Source organism: Sturnira hondurensis, unplaced genomic scaffold (assembly GCF_014824575.4).
Source record: "Sturnira hondurensis isolate 20B ecotype Veracruz unplaced genomic scaffold, ASM1482457v3 Scaffold0003693, whole genome shotgun sequence".
Lineage (NCBI taxonomy): Eukaryota > Metazoa > Chordata > Mammalia > Chiroptera > Phyllostomidae > Sturnira > Sturnira hondurensis.
In genome coordinates, this window is record NW_028076324.1 from 11,229,417 (window position 1) to 11,252,216 (window position 22,800).

The 22,800-nt window shown below is 53.5% G+C and overlaps 2 protein-coding genes and 1 pseudogene across 3 annotated transcripts; 2 read left to right on the top strand and 1 right to left on the bottom strand.

Moving 5' to 3' along the window:
• Nucleotides 1-2,111: 2,111 nt before the first annotated feature.
• GPR108 (G protein-coupled receptor 108) lies at nt 2,112-9,696 on the bottom strand. The gene is given in 16 exon segments (XM_037042774.1): nt 2,112-2,574; nt 2,824-2,878; nt 2,954-3,084; nt 3,698-4,009; nt 4,092-4,162; nt 4,568-4,667; nt 4,775-4,852; nt 4,854-4,906; nt 5,009-5,069; nt 5,117-5,300; nt 6,306-6,423; nt 6,533-6,611; nt 6,613-6,654; nt 7,650-7,699; nt 8,479-8,548; nt 9,040-9,696. Coding segments are annotated over 15 exon segments (1,449 nt in total). The 5' UTR covers nt 8,533-8,548; nt 9,040-9,696; the 3' UTR covers nt 2,112-2,513.
• Nucleotides 8,766-8,889, top strand: LOC118984651 (uncharacterized; annotated as a pseudogene).
• A 2,096-nt stretch (nt 9,697-11,792) lies between the features above and the next one.
• On the top strand, nt 11,793-22,779 carry TRIP10 (thyroid hormone receptor interactor 10). 2 transcript variants are annotated; one of them, XM_037042715.1, is made up of 15 exons: nt 11,793-11,923; nt 13,069-13,184; nt 13,272-13,328; nt 14,310-14,457; nt 14,531-14,593; nt 14,853-14,957; nt 15,044-15,172; nt 15,690-15,836; nt 15,935-16,129; nt 17,080-17,247; nt 17,508-17,617; nt 21,584-21,716; nt 21,920-22,077; nt 22,157-22,278; nt 22,370-22,779. In XM_037042715.1, exons 1-15 carry the CDS (start codon nt 11,900-11,902, stop codon nt 22,516-22,518), a joined length of 1,824 nt encoding a protein of 607 aa, XP_036898610.1. In that variant the 5' UTR covers nt 11,793-11,899; the 3' UTR covers nt 22,519-22,779. The 2 variants fall into 2 exon arrangements, with proteins under 2 accessions (XP_036898610.1, XP_036898611.1); XM_037042716.1 differs by lacking the exon at nt 17,080-17,247 and having other exon boundaries at nt 11,794-11,923.
• The last annotated feature ends 21 nt before the right edge of the window (nt 22,780-22,800 follow it).

Genomic DNA, 22,800 nt, shown 5'->3' on the forward strand with positions numbered 1-22,800 from the left:
AACGGAGGGCTTTGGCCATGTGCCCAAGATCCTCTAGTTGGTCAGACCTGGGATTTGAACCCAGACAGCTGGACTCCAGAGTTCGTGCTCCTAGACTGTGGGAGTTTCTGACTGCCGCTGTAACAAAGGACTGTAAGCATGGTGGCTTAGAACAACATCTCTTCATGATCTGATAGTTCCGGAGGGCAGAAGTCTGAGATGAAGGCTTTGGCAGTGCTGGTTCCATCTGGAGGCTCTAGGGGAGAATCTGTTCCCCGCCTTTTCCAGCTTCTGGAAGCTGCCTACACTCCTTGGCTTACGGCTCCGTCTTCCAGCTTCAGAGCACATCACTCCAGCCTGTCTTCATCCTCACATCCCATTCTCTGGCTCTCATCCTTCCACCTCCCTCGTATAAGGACGGGTGATGACACTGGGCCCACCTGAATAATCCAGAATAAGCCCCCATTTAAAGATCCTTTACTGTTGTGCCTGCAAAGTGTCTTTTGTCATGTCGTGTAACACATTCCCAGACTGGGGATTAGGACGGAGACGTTATTAGGGAGCCGTGACTCTGCCTGTCCCAGCATTCATGTGGATGAAACGCCGATGCTGTATGGCCATGTCCCTCCTTGCTTCGAACTCCTCCTTGGCGCAAATGGTCCCCAGCAGAAAGTCCAAGTGTGTCTGCCTGTTTTGAGGTTCCTGCCCGCTGCTCTTGCCATCCCTCTTGCCCCGCCAACCCTGCAGAGGGACTTGAAAGCTATTTTGGATTCCTCTGCCTTGTTCAAATAACTTCCTCAATCTGCAATGTGTTTCCACTTCCTTGTCTGGCTGGGCTATTTATTCATCTGAGCCCCAGTTACACTTGTTTCCGCCTGCAGGAAGCCTTGACCCCAGCCTGGTTCCTTAACCCCTGTCCTATGCCAGGGGCCCCCACTGAGGAGTGTTTCTCGGAGCTTCAGAAGGAGTCCTGGGTGCACTAATTAAAGGGAGAGGCTGGGTCTTGGCTGGTGTGGCTCACTGGGTTGGGTGTTGTCCTGCCAACCAAAGGGATTCCAGTTAGATTCCCGGTCAGGGCCCATGCCTGGGTTGCAGGCCAGGTTCCCCAGTTGGGGGCTGGGAGCATGGGAGGCAGCCTGTCAGTGTTTCTCACTCTCTTTCTCCATCTTTTCCCCTCTCTCTAAAATAAATACATAAAATCTTTTCTTTTCAAGGGTGAGGCTGGGGTGGGGAGGATGAAATGCATTTCGGGAGTCTGTCCACAGGTGTGTGCACAGGTCTGTCTCTAACCTGAGGTCTCTCCCCAAGGTTTGGGCAGTCCATGAAAGATCAGGCTGTGTTGCTGGACAGTGCGCTGAGCCAGAAATACACCCACATGTGATACTCAGTGACCCCTATTATACATGTGAGGAAACAGAGATTAAACCACTAATCCAGGGCTGCACAGCAAATAAGGGAGGATCCAGGTGTGGCCACTGACGTTTTGAGTCCTGAATCTTCCACTAACTCCTTAGCTGTGTGGCCTTGGGCAAGTTACTTAGCCTCTCTGTGCCTCACAAGCTTTGTAATGAGTTAAGGTCCACGGATAGCTACTACTACTTATACTTGTCACCTGAGCCACTTGTGGGTCTTTCAAGCACTGTTCTTCCTCACCTCCAGCCTTTGCTGCACGTGCAGTTCCCTCGTCTGGACCAGCATCCTTCTCAGCACTTCTCCACTCACTTCCCTGCCTTCCCAGGCTGAGCCAGAGCCCTGTGGTGAAACTGTCTGATGATGTGTCCCTCTCCCTGTCCCTCTCCCAACCTCCCTAGCCTCAGGGACTGTGAGCTCCTTGAATGTTGGGACTGGGTCGGTCTCGGTCAGCACTCTGTCCTCAGCGCTCAGCATAGGGCTCGCTCACAGTAGTTGCCCAATTCATAGTTATTGCGTGTGCAAAGTGATGGGTACTGCAACTGCCCCTCCAGTGAATAATACAAGTTTCTAAATTGTAAGCACAGCCTAGGTCAGACCTCGGCCCCAAGAAAGGCAAGAAACCGGGACAGCAAAACAGATCGATCATTTTTTAAATGTTTTTTCAATCCTTACTTGAGGATATGTTTATTGATTGTAAGAAAAAAACATCTATAGGTTGCTTCTGCTTCGAGCCCTGACTGGGGATGAACCCCAAACTGAAGTATGTGCCCTGATGGGGGGTGGAACCCTCAACCCTCCGTTGTACGGGACAATGCTCCAACCAACCGAGTCACCTGACCAGGGCCAGACTGGTCATACTGCATAGCTGGAAGCAGGGGATGGTCCTGTGTGGGGACAGGGCTCCTCTATACTTCGTGGAAGAGGGGGCTGTCCATCTTCTCCTGAACGGGCTCTGGGATCACCTCCCGAGGGAGTTGGTGCCGTATGCACACAGGCCCTCCTCCTTCTCAGCCCCCACGCTTTGGGAGAAAAGCCAGAGTGAGGCACATGTGAGCAGAGGAGAAAGCAGGAAGGTGAAAAGGCATGAGACGGGAGCGGGCGGGGTAGGGGGACAACAGCTCCTACCCACTGGCTGTTTAGTTGACTTTGGACAGGCCTTCCCAGAACCCAGAATGGATCATCCTAGAGGCAGACAGCAAGGTGGTCCCGGAGCTCACGGGTGCCAGGCACTGCCCCCAGGGTCCTCACCAAATCCATCCTCTGAACCTTCTGGCACTGCCCCCAGAGCTATTCCCCAACTCCACTCCCAGAACTGCCAGCTGGCCTAAGAGTTGTCAAGCCCTGCTACCCCACCCCCACCCAATCTGACCCCAGAGCCTCTGGGCTTACCCAGCAGAGCCCTGTCCACTCTGGCCTGGGGCTCACACTTACTTGGGGCGGGGGGTTGTCCTGCCTGTTGGAACTTGTACTCTATGGTGAGCAAGATCTGCGGGATGAGCGAAGCGTTAGGCATACACCTGTCTCCCCCACCTCCATTGTCTGGCCACCCTTTCCACCCTACCTGAGGTGTCTGTGCTCACCTGGGACAGCCACTGCCACTACAAAGGCATGGCCATCCGCAGCAGGATGGCAACGATCTGTGTGAAGGAGATGTAACAGGTGACCTGCAAGGGACATGTGTGGGTATAGCGCCTGGTGAGAGGTCAGAGGGCCCACTGGGGATGCCTGGGTGGGGCCCACAGAGAGTAGGCAGAGAGCTGAGTGGAAGGGCTCAGATAAAATTTGGGGAGGGGCAGTTAGGGAGGGTGTGCCAGTGGGTGGCTGTCCTCCCCCTCCACACTTCCCTCACGAGGGAAACGCTGTTCCTACCATGGCACAGTAACACTGAAACAGCTTCAGTCTGGCCAGGTTCCTGCCACTGAGGCATGGGCACAGAGAGCTGGGGTGAGGGGTCGGGGGATGGAGGCAGGACCAATAGGGGGAGGGCAGAGGCCAGCTGGGCACAGGGAGGACATGGGGTAGAACCTCTGGAGGGGGATATGCAGGAGACAGTGAGGGGGCAGAGAAGCAGGAAGGGCAGCCAGAGGACAGGGAAGGGCCATCCAGGGGGTGGCATGAAGGGCCTGGAGCACAGCAGGCCCTAGGGAGCGGGGCTTCACCCTTCTGGTCAGTGCCAAACACACCCTGAACATGCCGATGGGCCTGGGAAGGAGTGGGGGACCCAGGGAACAGCCAGTGCTGCCTCCACCCATGTCCGTGGGGGGCAGGGTCTGGGCCTGGAGGAGGGCAGGGGCAGAGTCCTCACCAGACCACAGGAAAGAGGATGGCATCACAATACATACGATCCACCAGAAAGAGAAGCCCATAGTCGCTGACACCCTCCTCACCAGACTGGACGATGACACAGGCCATGTTGGCCGGGGCCTGTCGGGCAGGGATGGGGTGGGCAGGCCTACCCCCTGTGTGCAGATGTGCCCGCCTGCTGCCCACACGGGGCCCCAGAAGGACCTGTATCAGGATCATAATCCCAAAGATCTTGTTGGACAGAACATTCTTGACAAGGGACCGGCTGGAATTGATCAAGGCAATGGTGGTGAAGAGGACACCCTTCAGCCTAGAGGTCGGGAGGGGTGTGGTGAGATGGGGCACCCAGCCCTTCCCTCCACTGCCTGCCACCTGCCCGGCAGAGGTCACTGTTGTGTGTGATGTAGTGCACGACAGTGAGACTGTTGATGGGGTGGCCCCGGCTGTTGATAAAGCAGTAGCTGATCTGGAGGTAGACAGACAGTCAGACAGGGGTTGTAACAGGTGGATGGTGGTGGTTTAGGAACAGGAACAATCATTTTCAGAGGGGCGGCTAGAAAGGCGACTGAACTGATGGTGACAATCAGGATGGGGAATGGGCTCAGGTGTGGACAGTCACTGCTCAGTAATGGCTGGACTGAGGGATGGACAGTGATGGGCAGTCACAGCCACAGCAGTGGAGGAAAGGTCCTAGTTAGATGGATGAACAATGAGACAATCGGTCAGGCAGAGAGTCGTGGCTGGACAGCAGGACAGGTAGACAGATGAAGTGGATAGACAGCTGGCGACAATGATAAAATGGATGGACACGTGGAACCGCCAAGCCCAGGGTCTGCGGAGATCTGAGGAGTGGCCTGTTCAGGCTGCTTGCTGGACCCAGGAAGCCTGGGCTCTGCCACTGCGGAAAAGGAGCGAGACACTTGGTGAAAGCCAGGGCTGCCGTGAGCCAGTGGATCTTGAAGAGGTTGCACCTGGCAGGGGGTCAGGGACAGAAAGGGGTAAGGAGGCAACGGTCAGGGGGAGGGAAGGGAGGGAGTGGTGAAGGGAGGTGGGAGACCCCCCGGGGAAAGGGCATTACATGTTCTTGCAGACGACAGATACCCAGAAGAAGCCAGCGGCCAGGATGCAGGCAGACATGACTGTAGACAGCTTGAAAGGGGCATTCCACCACCCACAGGAGGTCCTCAGGGTTTTTCTCCTGGACCATTACCTAGGAAGGGGGTAGTTGGGGGGTGGGGGGAGTTGTATGCTAGTCTCCAGCTCTCCCACTCTCTAGCTGGCTGACTCCCCTTCTCTGGGCCTGTCTCCCCACCTCCCAAATGGGTACATCAGCTTTCATTCCATACCACAGCGGCCAGGAGGACCTGACAAAACTAAACTCAGCGTGGCATACCTAAACTGTAGTTAGGGCTCTGTTTACCTGCTGCCCTCCCGTCTACTATCTGTGGTGTCCAATGGCTGCTCCCACCCCAGCATCAGGCTACAGCAGTTGTGGAAATTGAGGCTATATTGGTCTTCCTTGGCCCTCAAGCCAATCGCCACAGGGAACTGGGTAGTGGAGCAGATGGAGGGAACAGCTTGGGATGACAAGGGAGCTGCGGGCACTCACAGAACGCTCATGTTGTAGTTGTGGGAATTGTGGCTACGGCCCAGAGCCCCGCAGCTCCTTGTTTTTTGCACTGAGGCCCTGAGGGGAGAGAGAGCCCTCCACTGAACATCACTACTCCCAAGCCCCAAGCCCTGTCTCTTTCCTACCCTGGCTTCCCCAAACTGTGGGAGGCAGTTAGACAGACACGAGCACAGCAAGGTCAAGGGGCCAGGTACACAAGCTCTCCAGGGCGGAAAGCCTCGGGTGCCTAGCAAGGGGCAAAACTGGGAAAACAAAGACCTCACCCACAGGGTAACCTTTCCTCTTTGAGCATACTGCTGGTCACGTGATTTAGACACCTTGACCTTTCATACCACTGTCATGCAGCTGGGACCTGCGCCCCGCCCCACTTGTCACTAGTCCTGTGGTAGACCCCCTTGGAGGAGGAACAAGGGGTCAGAGAGGGGCCTCACATGACTCCCTTCAGGCCTTGCAGCACCACACCTTTAAGCATTAACCCCTTGGGATAACACCTAGGCCTCAGTTGTGTTTCAACTCCAGGACCAGAAAAGCAGCAAAACCAAACAAGTGACACCCTGGCTGCCTAGGAACCAGCTGCATTGACTAATGACCCCCTGCCCTGGCGCCAAACCCTGAAAGCAGTAGGGACCACAACCCTGAAAGGACACACCTGGAAAGCTGATGAGTATTCTACTAAGATCCTCCCCAGACCACTCTTAAAACCCCTGCCTTTAAAAACCTCAAGACGAAGAGCTCAGCGCATGCTCTCGCTCCCTAAGGCGTGCCGGCTCACATCTTTCTGAGTGTACTTTGCTCTCTCTCCCCTGAGCTCCAGGGGCCCTTCCTTTGCCTCTGTCACTTGTTTCCTGAGCCCATTTCTTCTGCAGGTCTCTTCCACCTCTGTGACTTTCTCAATACACTTTCTCTTATAGTCTGAGTCTTGGCTCTGAATTCTGTCTTAGCCAGAACTCGAGTGCCGGGGTTGCTGAACTGATCTGACTCCACGGGACTAACACCTGATACTGTTCGTGCCCCCGGTGGAACCTGCTGGTCTCCTGTGACACTGCAGGTTTTGCCTTGGTCTTGTTGAGCACGGTAGTGGTCCCTGCAGGGGGTGACTGGACGAGTTTAGAGATGGCAGACAGAGAAACAGCAGAAAAGGGGGGGAATGCACCAAGCAGCCCTGTCCACCTGTCCCTTCCCTGCCCATCTGGGAGCCTGCTTCACCACTGTCACTTTGGGGATGGCCTGGTGGTCTGGCTTCAGGAGCCCTGATTCAGAGAGCAAATTGGGGAGGATCCCAGGAGAGATAAGAGCTTCTTCTGCTCCCATACTTTTGCACCTGCACCCTGGAGTGAGGGTGGGGGACAGGGAAGAGAGGAGCCATGAGGCTTAAGGCTCTGGTCAGGCATGTCATCTGCGCAAAGGGACTCAATGGCCCCTGGGGCCCTCTAGGTCTCCTCCCTGAGGGCCAGCATTGGGCTGAATCAGTGGTCACAAAGTTCTGGCATTTGGCTACCACCTACCAAGATGGCTGCCCCAGAAATTATATTGACACTTCCTGTGACAATGATGCACTTCACCTTATTTTAAAAAGAAAATGCTGCATGTATAGAGAGGCAACATCTCTGTATATACAGAGGTCCCTTTGGACCTTCGTGCCAGGATGCCTGGGTCCAAACCCCAGTCTTCAGGCCTCAGTTTTCACATCTTTAGAATGGGCACAGTTACAGAGTAAGGAATGGATAACACCTGTAAAGCTTGCAGGATGAGCTGCCTGGTGCACTGGGAGCATTCAACAAGTATGAACCATTGAACTCTCACAATACCACTGTGTCTGGACCTTTCACCCTGAGACCCCATCACTCCATGGGCATCCGACCTCTTCTTCCTCTTTGCCATAATCAGAAGGCGTGAAGGGGAATTAAAAAGCATGTGGCTTTCTTTCTAAGGGTAGCAAAGTTCTTTTCACCTGGCTTCTCATTATACCTGATCAGTTCATGTGGGTATTATACCTAGGAAAATACATATGATAGGTCTTTAGGGGAACCCCTGGCCCCCCAACTCATTGCTGGTCCTTGGTGTTGATAAGGAAGAGAAACAGGAGTGGGTGGAGATGTGACAAGGGGAGGACAGTCCTGGGTCTGGGGAGTGGGTAAGAGGGACCCTTGGTTACTACCTCCCACTGATCCAGTCCCACCCTGTCTCCTCCCTACCCACCCTGCAAGGGAGAGTCTCTGCTTGCCCTCTCCTCCCACCCTGGAAAGAACAGGGACTTTGGGTTCCAGATGTGGAAGACAGATCCATCCCTCACCATCCTGCCCTCACCACCCCCTCTTCTCACTGAGGAGGATCCAACTCCGCCAGACTGAACATGGTCAGACTGAACCCCACCTGGCAGGCGGAAAGTAAAGGGGAGAATGTGAGGGACTGGGACTCTCAAAAGCCACCTCTTTCAACATAACCTTGAATTCATTGAACATCCACTCACTCAGTCAATTTTCCTGCAACCCATCCTGTCCACACCTCCCAGCCCTCTTGCTTTAACTCCTAACTGACCTGTGCCACTCAACTTGCATGTCCCTTCCTCAGGGAGGCCTTGGCTGGTCCTCTGGACCTGGCCCAGCCCTGTTTTCCCCAGTTAAAACGCGGATGTCAAAATAAATAATTTTTAAAAATCAAATAAAATGTTGATGGATTCCTGCACACCTGGATTTGCACGCAGGCTCAACTCTGAGTAAGCTACATTACCTCTAAGTCTGTGTAAACACTTGTAAAATTGGCTTTACGGGATTAAAATTTTTACAGCAACCCTCAGAGGTGGCTACAGGGAAGGAAACCTATAGAAATTGCTTTGCATGGTACATGGCACCAACTGGGCATTTAATCAATTCTAGCTACTCATTTTGACTGCAGAAACTGGGGCTGTGGTGTTCATTGCTATGCATTCTCCCCAACCCTGGCTCAGTGCCTAACACGTGTTGCATGCGGTATTACTATTCCCATGTTCTAGGTCAGGAAATTCTGAGAGGAAGGTCTGAGAGATCAAAGGACTTGCCCGAGATCATATGGATGACAGGCAGAGGTAGGATGTAAACCCAGAATTAGGGGGAGGCGGGCTTGGACACTTGGGCACCTCACCCTCCTCTAGTAAACCCCTTAAAGTCCCTCACCACAGGAGTCTCCTCTTTTGTCTCAAGGTCCAGCCGCAGGAGGCTTAGTTTCATTCACCTCCAGAGAGCCCTTGGTGTATAGAAAGAGAAAGCTGTTTTTTCCTGGCTGGTGTAGCTCAGTGGATTCAGCGCCTTGCTCCAAGCCAAAAGGTCGCAGGTTTGATTCGCAATCGGGGCACGAGCCTGGGTTGCAAGGCCAGGTCTCCAGTAGGGGGCGCTCGAGAGGCAACCACACATTGATGTTTCCCTCTTTCCTTCCCTTCCCTCGTCTCTAAAAATAAGTAAATATCGCTTCTCGGCCTTTTGGCTAAGATCAAGTGTAAAAATAAGTAAATAATTTCTTTTTTTAAAAAAGGAAGAAGAAGCTGTTCAGGTAGATGTCTGGTCGCTTCTCCCCCTGCCAGACACCAAGGAACCAGAGGCAATTCAACTTCTTCCCACCAGCCCAGACCTAGGGCTCTGGCACAAAGATCACCCAAGAGCCTGGGCACCCCTTTTTCTAGGACAGCTCAATCAGTTCCATAGGGATGATAGAACAGGAGGCTGTGTCCCCAGACCAACCTTAGGCAGGGGGATAGTGGCTCCGGGTCCTCGGGCCACTGTTCTGAGAGTCCAGGAAGAAAGCCTGGGGCACCTGGAAGTGCCCACGCCAGATAAGTACCATTCTGAAAGCAGTTATTTATTATTGTGGTGCCTGACCCTTAACCCCGATCAACTTTTTGATCCCCGAGTCCCCAAGATTCCAACAAGTGCCCAGAGGACCCCGTTCTAGAACACCCGAGGACTCTCCTGGATGGCGCCAAGGGTACTTAGCGCCCCTCGGAGGGCTAAAAGTCTGAGGGGGAGGGCTAAAAGTCTGAGGGGGAGGGCGGGTCCTGGGAAGATGCAGATGTGCCCATCGAGGGTGGGGGCACAATCCTAGCGTGGTCGACCAGGTAACTCCATCGGAGGACTGAGGATGCTCCCGGGACGACGACACTCCGGTCCTGGAAACCCGGGCGCTGGACCGCTCCATCCTGCGTTAGGAACGGGGGAAATAGAACGAGACAACACCAAGCTAGAGGCTTCTCTGGGAAAAAGCTGCGCCCCAAGCCCCAGACCGCCGCACGCTGGGATACGTTATTAGCGCCAGCCGGCGGATGCGCCCACCGCAGCAGCAGAAATAGCCTCTGCCCCCACTCCACCGGGCTCCGGCCGGCGTACCCCTTCCTCCGGAGCCATTAAGAGCCCTCCTCCCCTGAAACCGCCTTTGACGCTCTCAGGCCCGCCTACGGATGAGCCAATCACCTCACGGCGGGGGCCGACCTTGGGGGGCCGTTCCAGCTCACCCAACAAATAAACGATTGCCTCCTCTCAAACCCGCCCCCTACGACACCAAACGGACAGCACTGGCTCGGAATGGGAGTGCTGGTCTCACTTAACCCCGCCTTCACTCTCAACAATCACTGGAACTGTACAGGATGTAGTTTGATAAACAATCCATCAACCAATTGTAATAGACCTGATATCTGACCACCCACTCTTAAGTGACAGATCGGCCCAGGACTACAGTGCCCAGAATGCAGAAGGACCAAACAGCTCAACAAAGCATTAAGCAAACTACCTTTCCCAGGATTCCCAAGGACCAGCTTCCACTTTCCTTCCCCCGGGTTGTGGCTCGCAGCCAGAGTTCAGGGTTTTGGTAAACACGCGCATCTGCTGTGAGGCAAGTCTTGTTCTAATCTTTTTGACCAACCCCAGAGACCTAAACGTAGCCCGAGGCTAACTCTTGACCCTAGGGTGACCTATGACCCCAGGCTAGGTCCCAGCTTTAGGAGAAGTTTCTTATCCCAGGGTGAGCCAACTAGAGGCCCACCCCGAGATCCCAGGCTGGTCTTAATTATGGGCTGAACCCAGACCCTAGGCTGAGTCCCCTACCAGCAGCTGAGCCCCGACTTCAGCCTGAAACCCAGATTCCCCATGCCCCTCTGACCCTCGACCTACACTGAGCCTTTGTCTGCGGTTGGACCACCCACCGGGACTAAACGTGAATCCCATTTGAGGTTTGAGTGTTACACCCCTTAGTGGGCTGCTGACCCCTCTGCTAAGCCTCTGATCTATCTGATTCTATCCGGACTTCAGTCTCAATCTGGCTGGCATAAATCCCAATTCTAATCTGAATTCGAGACCTGAGTTGGTATCTTAATCCCAGGCTGAACTACCCAGTCCAGACTCCAGCCTCGCTAAACTCCCCTACAACCCGCTTTGGAACTTGAGATTTTCTAGTTCAAAAGCCACCAGCAGGTGGGGCCAGGTCCCCACAGAGCCATCTCTCACAGTGTAGACTCCGGGAGCAATCGTCCAAGGCTCCCTGGTATGTGATGTGTACTGGGAATCCGGAAGCTCAGAACCTAACTTGTCCTCGGGGCCAGAGCTCCCCGCAGTAACACAACATCTGTCACCTCTGTAGCCACAGAGAAAGTACCGCAGGCGGAAGAGAATAAGGGTGGGAGCTGTTTGGGATCTCTCCCCTTTCATCCCTGTGCCTCAAAGGGATTAACAAAGTGTGAACGAACTTTTCCTGAGGGAGCCAAAACACTTCCCAGCCCCAGGCCCGAGTGTCGGGGCGGAGGGGAGGAGTCCGAATTCCAGTCAGTACAGACAATTAAAGCTAATTGGGCCTTGATGGATGCGACTGAAAAATGGGCAGGTGCAAGCGTGAACTGAGCGTGAGCCAAGGGAAGGCCTGAGCCCGGTGCCCCAAGGATGGCTCGTCCTCAGGTCGGTGCAGACTTTAGGGAAGGGAAGGCAGGATGCGGTGGGGGTGCTAATGGACCCGGCCTTGGCGGAGGCACGTCCTGGGCAGGATCGAAGTCCTCCTATCCGCCCTGCGGCCGGAGGGACTAGATCATTAGTGCGATGAGCATAGACGTCTGGAGCCGGGCCGGCCCCCAAGAGCTGGGTGACCTCAGATTCTCCCTGCGAAGGGGTGGAGGAAGGGCCTCTTCGATGGAGTTTAGTGTCTTGACCTTTTACGAAGTGACTGAAGGGAAAGAGTATAGTTAGAACAGTTCGGGACGGGGCAGGGTTAGGGAGGATAAGAAGCGCCTGGGGATTTTGCAAAATGGGTGGGGGTCCTTTAAGGCGCCTGTCTAGCGCCGTCCTGAGACGTTGTAGCTTCGAGAGGGGGCGGGGCATCATTTAGGACCGCCTTCCTGGGGGCCACGCCTTTAGGTCTCAGTGAAGAGCTCTGCGAGGGCCGGGGCGTGGCAGAGCCTTAAGAGGCGTGGCAGAGCGGAGAGTGGGCGGGTCCTAGGCGTGGCGGGGCGGGACCGGGCGTACCGCCTTAGGCTGAGTCTCCCCGCGGCGGGTGGCGGGTGGCGGGTAGCTGGCGGCGGAGACCCGGTGCGGCGGCCTGGGTTGCGGCCTCGGCCGGAGCAGCATGGATTGGGGCACCGAGCTGTGGGTGAGTCCAATCGGCTTGTTTCCAAGTTCCTCTGTTACTAGGGTCCAGACTCCCGCCTTTGCCCCTGCAATATCTTAGAAGAAGCTCCACGCTTTTCCTTCTACTGATCCCTGGAATCCCTGCTCCGCCCTCTCTCGGAGTTTCCCCGGGCGTCTCAGGACGCCGGGGGGCGAAGGGCGGCCTTGCAGGTGCGGCCTAGGGAAACTGAGTCACGGGGTCAGAGTGAGGAGAAAGGAGTCCTAGGACCAGGCCGGGGCGGCCGAGTGAGGTCACCTATTTTGAGCTTCCAGGCTGGGCGGGCGGCTTATCTTACGGCCCCTGGGTTCTTGCCCGCCGCCCGCCTGTCCGGCTGGTGAGGGGGAGGGGACCGTCTGGCCACTTTCTACCCCACGTGGGACTTAGAAGTTCTGACCGCCCTTTGCGTCACCTCCAGTCAACACCTAGGGGCTCGGGACGCTCTAATGGGGGAAGGGGTTGTGAGGCTGGCTCTCCTCCCCCAGCCCTTTCCAGGCACAAGGAGGGGCCGCCCCCAGACACCCTCTAAACTCAGTTCTGAAAACCCCAGGAATTTCCCCCTATCCCAGCCCGGACCTCCGACCCCTCCTCTTTCTGGGGGCGGTGGCATCTCTGGGTTCCTGGGTGCCGCGAGGTAACTAGACCGTCCCCCTCCTCAACTGTGGGATTTCTTTTGGAGGTGCAGTGGAGTCAGTGGGGTAAACTAAGTACAGCGGGGTACCAAGAGAGCATGTCGGCCCGGGAAACTTGGTGTCTGCCCCCCTGGTCATTCCGAACCCCCCCTCAGGCGGCAGGGAACCCTGTTCCTTTAGACCTGACTCACGCCGGGCCGGCCGGATTTTCCGGAATCTGGGGGGATTAGGGGAGTGGCCCTGCCCGTTCCACACCCCTCTTGGCAGTCCGGGGACGTACGGAGCCGGGGACCCTGCCGTCCGGCTAGGGCCCCGCCCCTGTTCCCTGGCCCTTCCCGGGAAGGGGAGGGGGTTCCCGCCGGTTTCCTGCCTCCCCGCCCCAGCCGCGCAGGGGCGGGTCTGGGAAGCCACTCCTTCCCGTAGCTAGTAGCCTTGAGGCTCCCTGGTGTCTGGCGGCGGGGTCCTGACCTGGTCCTCCCCACCCTCACCCTCTGTCAGGATCAATTTGAGGTGATAGAGCGACACACGCAGTGGGGGCTGGACCTGTTGGACAGATATGTGAAGTTTGTGAAAGAGCGGACCGAGGTGGAGCAGGCTTATGCGAAGCAGCTGCGGTGAGACCCTAGGGTGAACTTCCCTTGGTGTTAAAGGGCGCGTTTGGGGGCTGGGGGCTCAGCCTTCCTGCCTCTCTCTCCCCTTAGGAGCTTGGTGAAAAAATATTTGCCCAAGAGACCTGTCAAAGATGACCCTGAATCCAAGTAAGGATGGAGAGGAGGTGTGAGGCTAGATTTGGGGGGACAGGGAGGGTTGATCCCACTTTCTCTCCCTTAGCTGGGCCACTCATTCAGGCCCCTCACCTCTCATCTTGATTCTCAACTAGAGGTAAGAGCTTAGGTACACGCTCCAGGGGTGAATCCTAAATGACTATTTTGTAGCCAAACTGCTTTGGGCAATTGATTCAAGTTTTCTGCTTCCATTTCCCCCCACCTATTAAATGGGGAAAGCTCCAGCAGTCACTAAATAAGTGACTCTGGGCAGGTGACTTAAGTTTTGTGCCTCTGTTTTCTTCGTCTGTAAAAGAGGCATGATGGCCATGACCTTGTGGGGTTCATGTGAAGATTAACTGAGTTAATGTGTTAAAACAGTGCCCAGCCCATAGTAAGTAGGAGCATTTCACTTTAACCTGGGTCTCGTGTTCAGAATCCAAGAAGTTCTAGAAATTAAGTTTTTCCGGAAACTTATTTGGAGGCCACCTGTGACCTGAGCTTACTTGATATTGATCAGGTTAATTATGGGCTAGGTTTTTATCCCACTTAGGGTAAATATTAATACTTCTCACTGCAAAGTTATTTATAGTATTTGACTACAGCAGAGGTGTCAGACTTATTTCCACCCGGGGCCACATCAGCCTCGCGGTTGCTTTCAAAGGGTCAAATGTAATTTCAACTCCAACAGTTAAGGAGTAGTTACATTTATACAGTCCTAAAATTCCTTCGTCCCTAGGAAGTTGCCCCTGATCCCACTGGGGCGATGCACAAAAGATGGTATAAGCATTGTGTCTCCTTTCTAAACCCCCAAATTCCGAGTTCCGAAGTTCATCCTACTCAAGAGTTAGGGGTATTGAATATGGGCCAGAGTTTGTCATTGCTTCAGGGGCGAATGCCTTGGGTCTTGCCCCTTCTCATGGAGATGGGTTCTGGGGCCTCACCTCTGGCTCCCCACTTCCCTCTCACCCTGAGGTTCAGCCAGCAGCAGTCCTTCGTGCAGATTCTCCAGGAGGTAAATGACTTTGCGGGCCAGCGGGAGCTGGTGGCCGAGAACCTCAGTGTCCGCGTGTGTCTTGACCTGGCTAAATACTCACAAGAGATGAAACAGGAGAGAAAGATGGTAAGTGGTCTCCTCCCTGGGTCTTCCTGAGGGCCCTTGCCATGACCTAAGCCTGTTGCTCCTCTCCCCACAGCATTTACAAGAAGGCCGTCGGGCCCAGCAGCAGCTGGAAAGCGGCTTCAGACAGTTGGAGAGTGTGAGTCGGTGGGTGTAGAGGGAGGCTGTGGCCCCAGGGAACGTGGCGAGGGGTGCTGACCCAGAGCTGTCCCCTCTGTCTGGCCAGGACCACCCCCTTCCCTGGGGCTTTCCACAGTGCCCATTACCCCCGCCATTTACTGGGTGACTTCCTGCCAGTCCCTGAAGTCTTATCTTCCCATACCCCCTTGCCATCAGGGATGGTGGCAGTCCCCTCATTCTGGTTCAGTCCCCTCATTCTGGTTCTGTCCCCCACACAGAGTAAGCGTAAATTTGAGCGTGATTGCCGGGAGGCTGAGAAGGCAGCCCAGACCGCAGAGCGACTAGACCAGGACATCAATGCCACAAAGGCCGATGTGGAGAAGGTGCCTGTGGGGTCTGGGACAGGCTTAGGGGTCGGGACGGGACAGGGCCAGAATCTGCCAGTGACCCCTGCCGTGATATTCTTCAGGCCAAGCAACAAGCCCACCTTCGGAGTCACATGGCAGAAGAAAGCAAAAATGAGTACGCAGCCCAGCTCCAGCGTTTCAACCGAGACCAGGCCCACTTCTATTTTTCCCAGATGCCCCAGATATTTGACGTGAGTGCTCCAGGCCCCCAGCCCCACCTTCCTGGAAAAGACCTCACTGTTAACCATCTCCTTCCTACACATTTGTCCAAACCCGGGAAGCAGTGTCCCAGTCTCTGAACTGAAAGGGATTTAGAGACAGTGATAGTGAGCTCTGCCTTCAGTCAAGTTGTTCTTCCTGCCAGGGTTGTCTGTCTTTCCTTTGGAAAATCCTATTCATTCTTCTAAGCCCCAGTTCTAACAACCGCTCTGAAAGATCTTGAATTTTCCCTCTTCTTTTTCAGCCTTCTATTCCGCTCTCTGTCCTAATCCTGGGATTAGCAGTTATCTATGCTGGGTCTGCTTTTCCTCCTGGCTCCATTGTTGCCTCCCTTGAGAAACATTTCTTGGCTCCCTAGGCAGGGGGCTAGTGGGTTCCTTCATGTCTCCTCTGAAACCACCCTGGCCCCTTGTCTCTCCCTTGACCACCTTGGGTTGGAAGTGTCTGTGCTCCAGCCCCAGTGTTAGCACCCCTGCCCTGTCCCTGTAGAAGCTACAGGACATGGATGAGCGCCGGACCACCCACCTGGGGGCTGGGTATGGGCTGCTGTCAGAGGCCGAGCTGCAGGTGCTGCCCATCATCACCAAGTGTTTGGAGGGCATGAAGGCGGCTGCAGCTGCTGTGGACACCAAGAACGTGGGTGCCTGATCCCGGGGTGGGCAGGAGGACCCCCAAAACTAGGTACCTAGTCTTGCCCCTGACTGGCCTCTACCCTCCCCGTACCCTCCCTCCAGGACTCCCAGGTTCTAATCGAGCTGCACAAGTCAGGCTTTGCCCGCCCAGGCGACGTGGAATTCGAAGACTTCAGCCAGCCCATGAACCGCGCGCCCTCGGATAGCAGCCTGGGCACCCCCTCAGACGGACGGCCTGAGCTGCGAGGCCCGGCCCGTAGCCGTGCCAAACGCTGGCCCTTTGGCAAGAAGAACAAGGTGGGGGCCAGGATTCTTGGGGAAGGGGTGTGAGTGGGGATAGTGACTGTGGTGGGGGGGCCCATTGAGTCAGCCCCAGCCACTGGAACTCTGAGTCCCGGGCAGGAATTTTCCTCTTGGCTGCTAGCCCAGGCTAGAGGGAAAGAAGGCGGTGATTGGCCTGGGAGTCCCCTGAGGCTGACAGGGGGCCAGGAGAAGGAGGGGGGCTGTGGCGTCTGTCTGCTGCTTCTCAGGATGCTAGGAGAAGACCTGCTTATGGCATTGAGGGCTGGTCAAGGGCTCGGATACTGGCCCTGGGGACTTCCCCTGGGCCTCTCTCCATCCCACTTTATGGGGCTGGGCCCTGACATCCAGGCTGTTTTTATCTTGGGTTTTGTGGTTTCCAATGTCAAACACATATCTGGACACTCCTGGTTTATACCTTCAGCAACTGCCCCCTTGCCTAGTTTGTACCTTTGGCCCTTGCTACCCCGCTTCAGTTTGTATATGGCACTCCTCCTTACCCTGCTGCAACTTCACCTGTAATCCTCTGATATTTCAGGCCTTTGGCCCTTTTCTCTGCTTGCCCTTGGCTGCTGCACACATCTCCCTCCACTTTCTAGACTGTGAGCTGAGAAAGCTGGGGGTGGGGAAACAGACACACGGGCTTAACCCCATCCTAGGTAGTGGATGTGGGGTACAGGGAATGTGGGAGGTACTGGGGGAAGAAGGGGTCTGGCCTTCTGGCTCACAGTCTCATGCCCTCATGCCATCTCCCAGGTTTTTGCGTTCTTTGCATGCGTTTTCTGTGTGTAATTGTGCATCTTGAGTTGTGGTTTTCTTACCGTTTTTTTTCTTTTTTCCATTTGGTTTTTTCCTTTATTGCGTCCCTCCGTCCTTCCACATTTGTACTCGTTCTCTGTATTCTCTCATCCTTCCTGACCTCCCCCCTCCATGGTCCCCACGGGTAGCCGCGTCCTCCACCCCTCTCCCCCCTGGGGGGCCCCCTGCCCTCGGCATTGCCTAATGGACCCCCGTCCCCCCGCTCCGGCCTCGACCCCTTGGCCATACTGAGTGAGATCAGTAAGTCGGTCAAACCGCGGCTAGCATCCTTCCGCAGCCTTCGAGGTAGCCGTGGGGTAAGTGAGGCCTCCAGGGGAGGAGGAGGGGCAGCCCCAGTCTGCCCAGCGGCCGGGTGGCGGGACCCTGGGCTCGCTTCCTGCTGCTGGCTGGGCCCTTCCTCCCATTGCGTGACTCGGACCTGCTTTGCTCTGTGCATGGCCTTGCCCCCCAAGAACCCTGGGTGGGGAGGAAGGTGGACTGGTGTAGCCTATGAATGTCTTAGCGCCTGGGAGCTCCGATTCGGTGATCCGAACTCAGTTCTCTTTCTACCTTGTAGACAGTGGTGACTGAAGATTTTAGCCACTTGCCCCCAGAACAGCGGAGGAAGCGGCTTCAACAGCAGCTGGAGGAACGAAATCGTGAACTACAGAAGGAGGTTGACCAGAGGTAAGGTGAGAGGGAGGTGGACAAAGAAGAAAAAACATAAAGAATTATAGATGCTTCTCGACTTACCATGGGGTGACACCTGATAAACCTATCATAAATTGAAAATATCAAAAGTCAAAATGCATTCATAATACCACACTGTATTATAAATGTATCACTTATTTACATTCCTGGTCGTGGCTGACTGGGAGCTGTGGCTCTCTGCTGCTGCCAGCCTCATGACAGAGTAGCATCGGTGTGTATCACTAGCCCCCCAAAAGATAAAAATTCGAAGTATGCTTTCTACTGAATGGGTATAGTTTTCAGACCGTCATAAAGTTGAAAACTGTAAGTCAAACCATGGTAAGTCAGGGACATCTGTGCATCGAATAGTACTCAAACCTCGCCCAAGAAGCCCCAGGCCCTGGTGGTTCTATAGGTAATTCTTACCCCCTTGTAAGAAACAGTTATACTTTCCCTATTGTACAACTCGTTCCAGCACACCCAAAATGAGTGAACGCCACCAGCTCATTTTAGAGGCTGGTGTAGTTTCAAGTTCAAAATCAGTTAGCAAGAATTCAGGAAAATAAAACAATGGGTTCATTTTAAGTCATTTATGATCTTAATTCTGCTGCAACATCCTAGCCAGGCAAATCCAGTGGTGTATTTTTTAAAAGATTTTATCCATTTATTTTTACAGAGAAGGGAAGGGAAGGAGAAAGAGGTCGGCAGAAACATCAGTGTGTGGTTGCCTCTCTTGTGCCCCCTACTGGGGATCCGGCCAGCAACCCAGGCATGTGTCCTGACTGGGAATCGAACTGCTGACCCTTTGGTTCCCAGCCCACGCTCATTCCACTGAGCTACACCAGCCATGGCCCAGTGGTGTATTTTAAAACTAATATATCATGCCATGGTGATGGTTGCACAACAATGTGAATGTACTTTGTGCCATGGAGTTGTATATTTGGCATAAATGAACCAAAAATGGTTCAAGTGGGAAGTTTCATGTTACGTACATTTTATCATAATAGAACAGCTTTTTAAAAAGACTTTAAAAAAGTCACAAGCAATTGGGTGTTAACCCTACAATGCAAAGACAGTTCAATATTTTTTTTAAAAGGTGGACTTCCAGCCAAGGTGGAGGCATAGGTGGAAACACTGCACCTCTTTGCACAACCAAGTTGATGAACAACAAATATTTAAAAACCAGAACACAACCAAAACAGAAAATTAAGCTGTACTGAAGTCCAACAACAACAAACCATTCATCCAGACCAGTAAGAAGGGCGGAGTCAGCAGCTGGCAGAAAGGGGTTGCACAGGAAAAAGTGGCCAGACTGACCCAGGTGTGCAGGCGGCGGTTGGCAGATCCCAGGCATGGGGTGGCAATGGGTAGACCCAGGGAGGGCGTAAGGCTGCTTGGCTGACCGTGGTCACACATTCACATGCAGATAAATCAGGCAAAGGAATGAGCAGTGAGGTAGACTGTGCAACCCAGGGCCCCAGCGCCAAGGCATAAAGCCTAAAAGCATCAGTTGGAAAAACTTTCGAGGGTCAAGGTGCCGGGAGAGGCTGACAGGCTCACAGAGAGTTCACTGGAGAGACCGACAGGGTTCTGGAGGGTGCACAAGCCCACATATCTGGGAACTAGCACCAGAAGGGCCCAGTTTGCTTGTGGGAAGTGGCAGAGGGGACCAAAATCCGAGAGAGAGCAGAAAAAAAATGCCATTGCCCCTCTCTGACCCTGCCCCCACATACCAACAACCTGGGTTGCCCCGCCCTGGTGAACACCTAAGGCTCCATGCCTCATACAAGCACAAATAGACCAAAACATTATGGCTCAAGAAGAAGAACAGCTCAAAGCCCCAGAGCCAATATTTCTAAGCAACCAAGAGATAGCCAACCTATCAGATGCACAGTTCAAAACACTGGTGATCAGGATGCTCACAGAACTTAGTCAGAAATTAGAGGAACAAATGAAGGCTAAACTAATTGAAATGAGGGGAAATGCATAGGAAACCAATAGTGATGGAAAGGAAATGGACTAAAATCAATCAAGTGGACCAGAAGGAAGAAAAAATGACCAAACGGAAATTGATGAAGAAACAAGAATTCAAAAAATGAGGAGAGGCTTAGGAACCTCCAGGACATCTTTAAACGTTCCAACATCCGAATTATAGGGGTACCAGAAGGGGCAGAGGAAGAGCAACAAGTGGGAAACTTATTTGAACAAATAATAAAGGAGAACTTCTCCAATGTGGCAAAGGCAATAGACTTCCAGCAAGTCCAGGAAGCTCAGAGAGTCCCAAAGAAGTTGGACCCAAGAAGGAACACACCAAAGCACATCATAATTATATTAGCCAAGATTAAAATGAAGGAGAGAATTCTAGAAGCAGCAAGAGATAAGGGGACAGTCACCTACAAGGGAGTTCCCATCAGACTGTCAGCTGAGTTCTCAAAAGAGACCTTAGAGGCAAGAAGGGGCTAGAAAGAAGTATTCCAAGTCATGAAATCCAAGACCTACATCCAAGATTGCTCTACCCAGCAAAGCTTTCATTTAGAATGGAAGGGCAGATAAAGTGTTTCTCCGATAAGGTCAAATTCAAGGAGTTCATCATCACCAAGCTTTTATTACATGAAATGTTAAAGGGACTTACCTAAGAAAAAGAAGATAAAAAATATGAACAGTGAAAGGACAGAAAACTCAGTTATTAAGAACCATGCCTAAAACAAAAGCAAAGTAAGAGGACAGCTAGATCAGGAGCGGAACCATAGAAATGATCACATGGAGGGTTGGCAACAGGGGAGTGGGAGGGGGAGAGGGGGAAAAGCTACAGAGAACAAGTAGCATAGACAGTAGGTAGAAAATAGACAAGGGGGAGGGCAAGAATAATATGGGAAATATAGAATCTAAGGAACTTGACATGTGGGCATAAACTAAAGGGGGGGGATGGGAGGAGAGGGTGTGTAGGGTGGAGGGGAATGAAGGAGAAATGGGACAACTGTAATGGCATAATCAAAACATTTAAAAAATGTTTTTAAAAAGCTTATGTCTCATTCACCACATTAATGGGCTAAAAAATGACATGGTTATCTATTAACTAACTCAAACACTTAAAATATTAACAATAACAAATCTGGCAGATTAATAAAAGTTTGTACTCATTCTTTCCAAACAGCAAGATCCTCTTCCCAGTCTTCTTACATAATAGAAATGACGTTTGCCTTGCAGACAGGCAGACAAATTCTATTTTGCCATCTCGTATAAAAGGCCTTTTATTGGTGTCAAGTTAGGGGTTAAGGGTACATGCTCTGGAGTCAAGACAGACTGACCTTGAATTCCAGCTGTTTTGCCTCTGTGCCTCAGTTTTGGCATCTGTAATATGGGTCATATTAGGACTGGAAAGAAGTTGAACCCATGTTTGACATTTTCCAGAAATCTATGCTTATAACTATTACTGCTTGTATATTAATTTTGGAGGAAATAGGGCCCAGGAACTGATGATAAGAACAGCACCTAGCAATAATAGAGCACTGTCTGTGTGCCAGGCACTGCTCCAATGCTTTATGTGGATTCACTGCCGTTCCCAAGTGTTCCGGAGAGACTGTGTGTGAACAGAGGGCAGGATCCTGGCTGACTTGCTTGGTGTTACATTTCTGATGCCTGGAACAGTGCTCGCCATGCAACCCTCAGTGTGCATCTGAATAAGTAGAGGCACTGTTGTTAATCTTCACAACCATTCCCGTGAAATATATATCTCAACATCCCCACTGTCAAGGTTAGCATACTGAGACAGGTTCAAAACAACCCCAAATGACACAGCTAGGAAATGCCCAGACTGGGCTTCGAGCCCTGACGTTGAAGCGCTTACTAGTATGTGGGCTTTAACCACTGTCTTTGGCTATTTGCTCCCTGAAGCAAAGCGCCTATTGTTTGCTTGTTAAATCACATAGGGCTGTTGTTTTTCCTCCTCCTGTCTGGTCCTAGGGAAGCTCTGAAGAAAATGAAGGATGTATATGAGAAGACACCCCAGATGGGGGACCCCGCCAGCTTGGAGCCCCAGATTGCTGAAACTCTGAACAACATCGAACGGCTGAAATTGGAAGTGCAGAAGTATGAGGTCAGGGAAGACCCTGGGGAGGGGCGGGGGCCAGCCAGCCTGGCTGAGTCACTGCCTGGGGGACAGGGAGGTGTTGTGGGGAGGCTCCAGCTGTTCCTCATCACGGCTCTGGGTGTGCATGGGTGATCTCAGGAAACATCTGAGCCCAGAGCCCGCTGATCCCAGAGCCCTGCCCTGGAACTGACCGCACGGTCTTCTCTCAGGCTTGGCTGGCAGAGGCCGAGAGCCGGGTCCTGAGCAACCGGGGGGACAGCCTGAGCCGGCACACTCGGCCCCCGGACCCCCCAGCTAGCGCCCCTCCTGACAGCAGCAGCAGCAGCAGCAGCAGCAACAACAGGGAATCACAGGACAACAAGGAGAGGTGCGTGGAATGGCCACAGTGGGTCTGCCCCCCGGGGGAATGGGAGGCCTTGCTTCACTGCTTTGCTCTCCCCTACCAGCTCTGAGGAGGCCCCGCTGGAGGAAGGCCAGGACACCCCCATCTACACAGAGTTCGATGAGGATTTTGAGGAGGAGCCTGCATCCCCTATAGGTCACTGTGTGGCCATCTATCACTTTGAAGGTGAGCATCAGTTTGGGTGGTGTTGGGGGGGGTGTGACTCTGTTCAAATTTGCCTGAAGCAGACCTGAGCCCACCTCCACCCCCATGACAGGGTCCAGCGAGGGCACGATCTCCATGGCTGAGGGTGAAGACCTGAGTCTCATGGAAGAGGACAAGGGTGATGGCTGGACTCGGGTCAGGCGGAAACAGGGAGGTGAAGGCTACGTGCCCACCTCCTACCTCCGAGTCACGCTCAACTGAACCCTGCCAGAGGTGGGAAGAGGGAGGCTGTTGGCTGCTGCTTCTGGGCCACGGGGGGGCCCCCAGGACCTACGCACTTTATTTCTGCCCCCGTGGCTTCAGCTGAGACCTGTGTAACCTGCTGCCCCCCACCTCCACCCCTCACCCCAGATGGACCCGCTGTGCCTTCTACCATTGATGTACATAGTCATGTTTTAAATCTTTTCTTCCTGCCACTTGGCTAGGGCTGTTTTGTTTTATATATTAAAAAAAATATGTGAAGTTCTTAGAGTCTCTGCTTTA

Bases quoted from the DNA above. Each gene is read 5' to 3' on its own strand.
- TRIP10 (XM_037042715.1), top strand. From the start codon at position 11,900: ATGGATTGGGGCACCGAGCTGTGG. The intron at 11,924-13,068 runs GTGAGTCCAATC...ACCCTCTGTCAG, and splicing joins ATTGGGGCACCGAGCTGTGG to GATCAATTTGAGGTGATAGA. The intron at 14,594-14,852 runs GTGAGTCGGTGG...TCCCCCACACAG, and splicing joins GCTTCAGACAGTTGGAGAGT to AGTAAGCGTAAATTTGAGCG.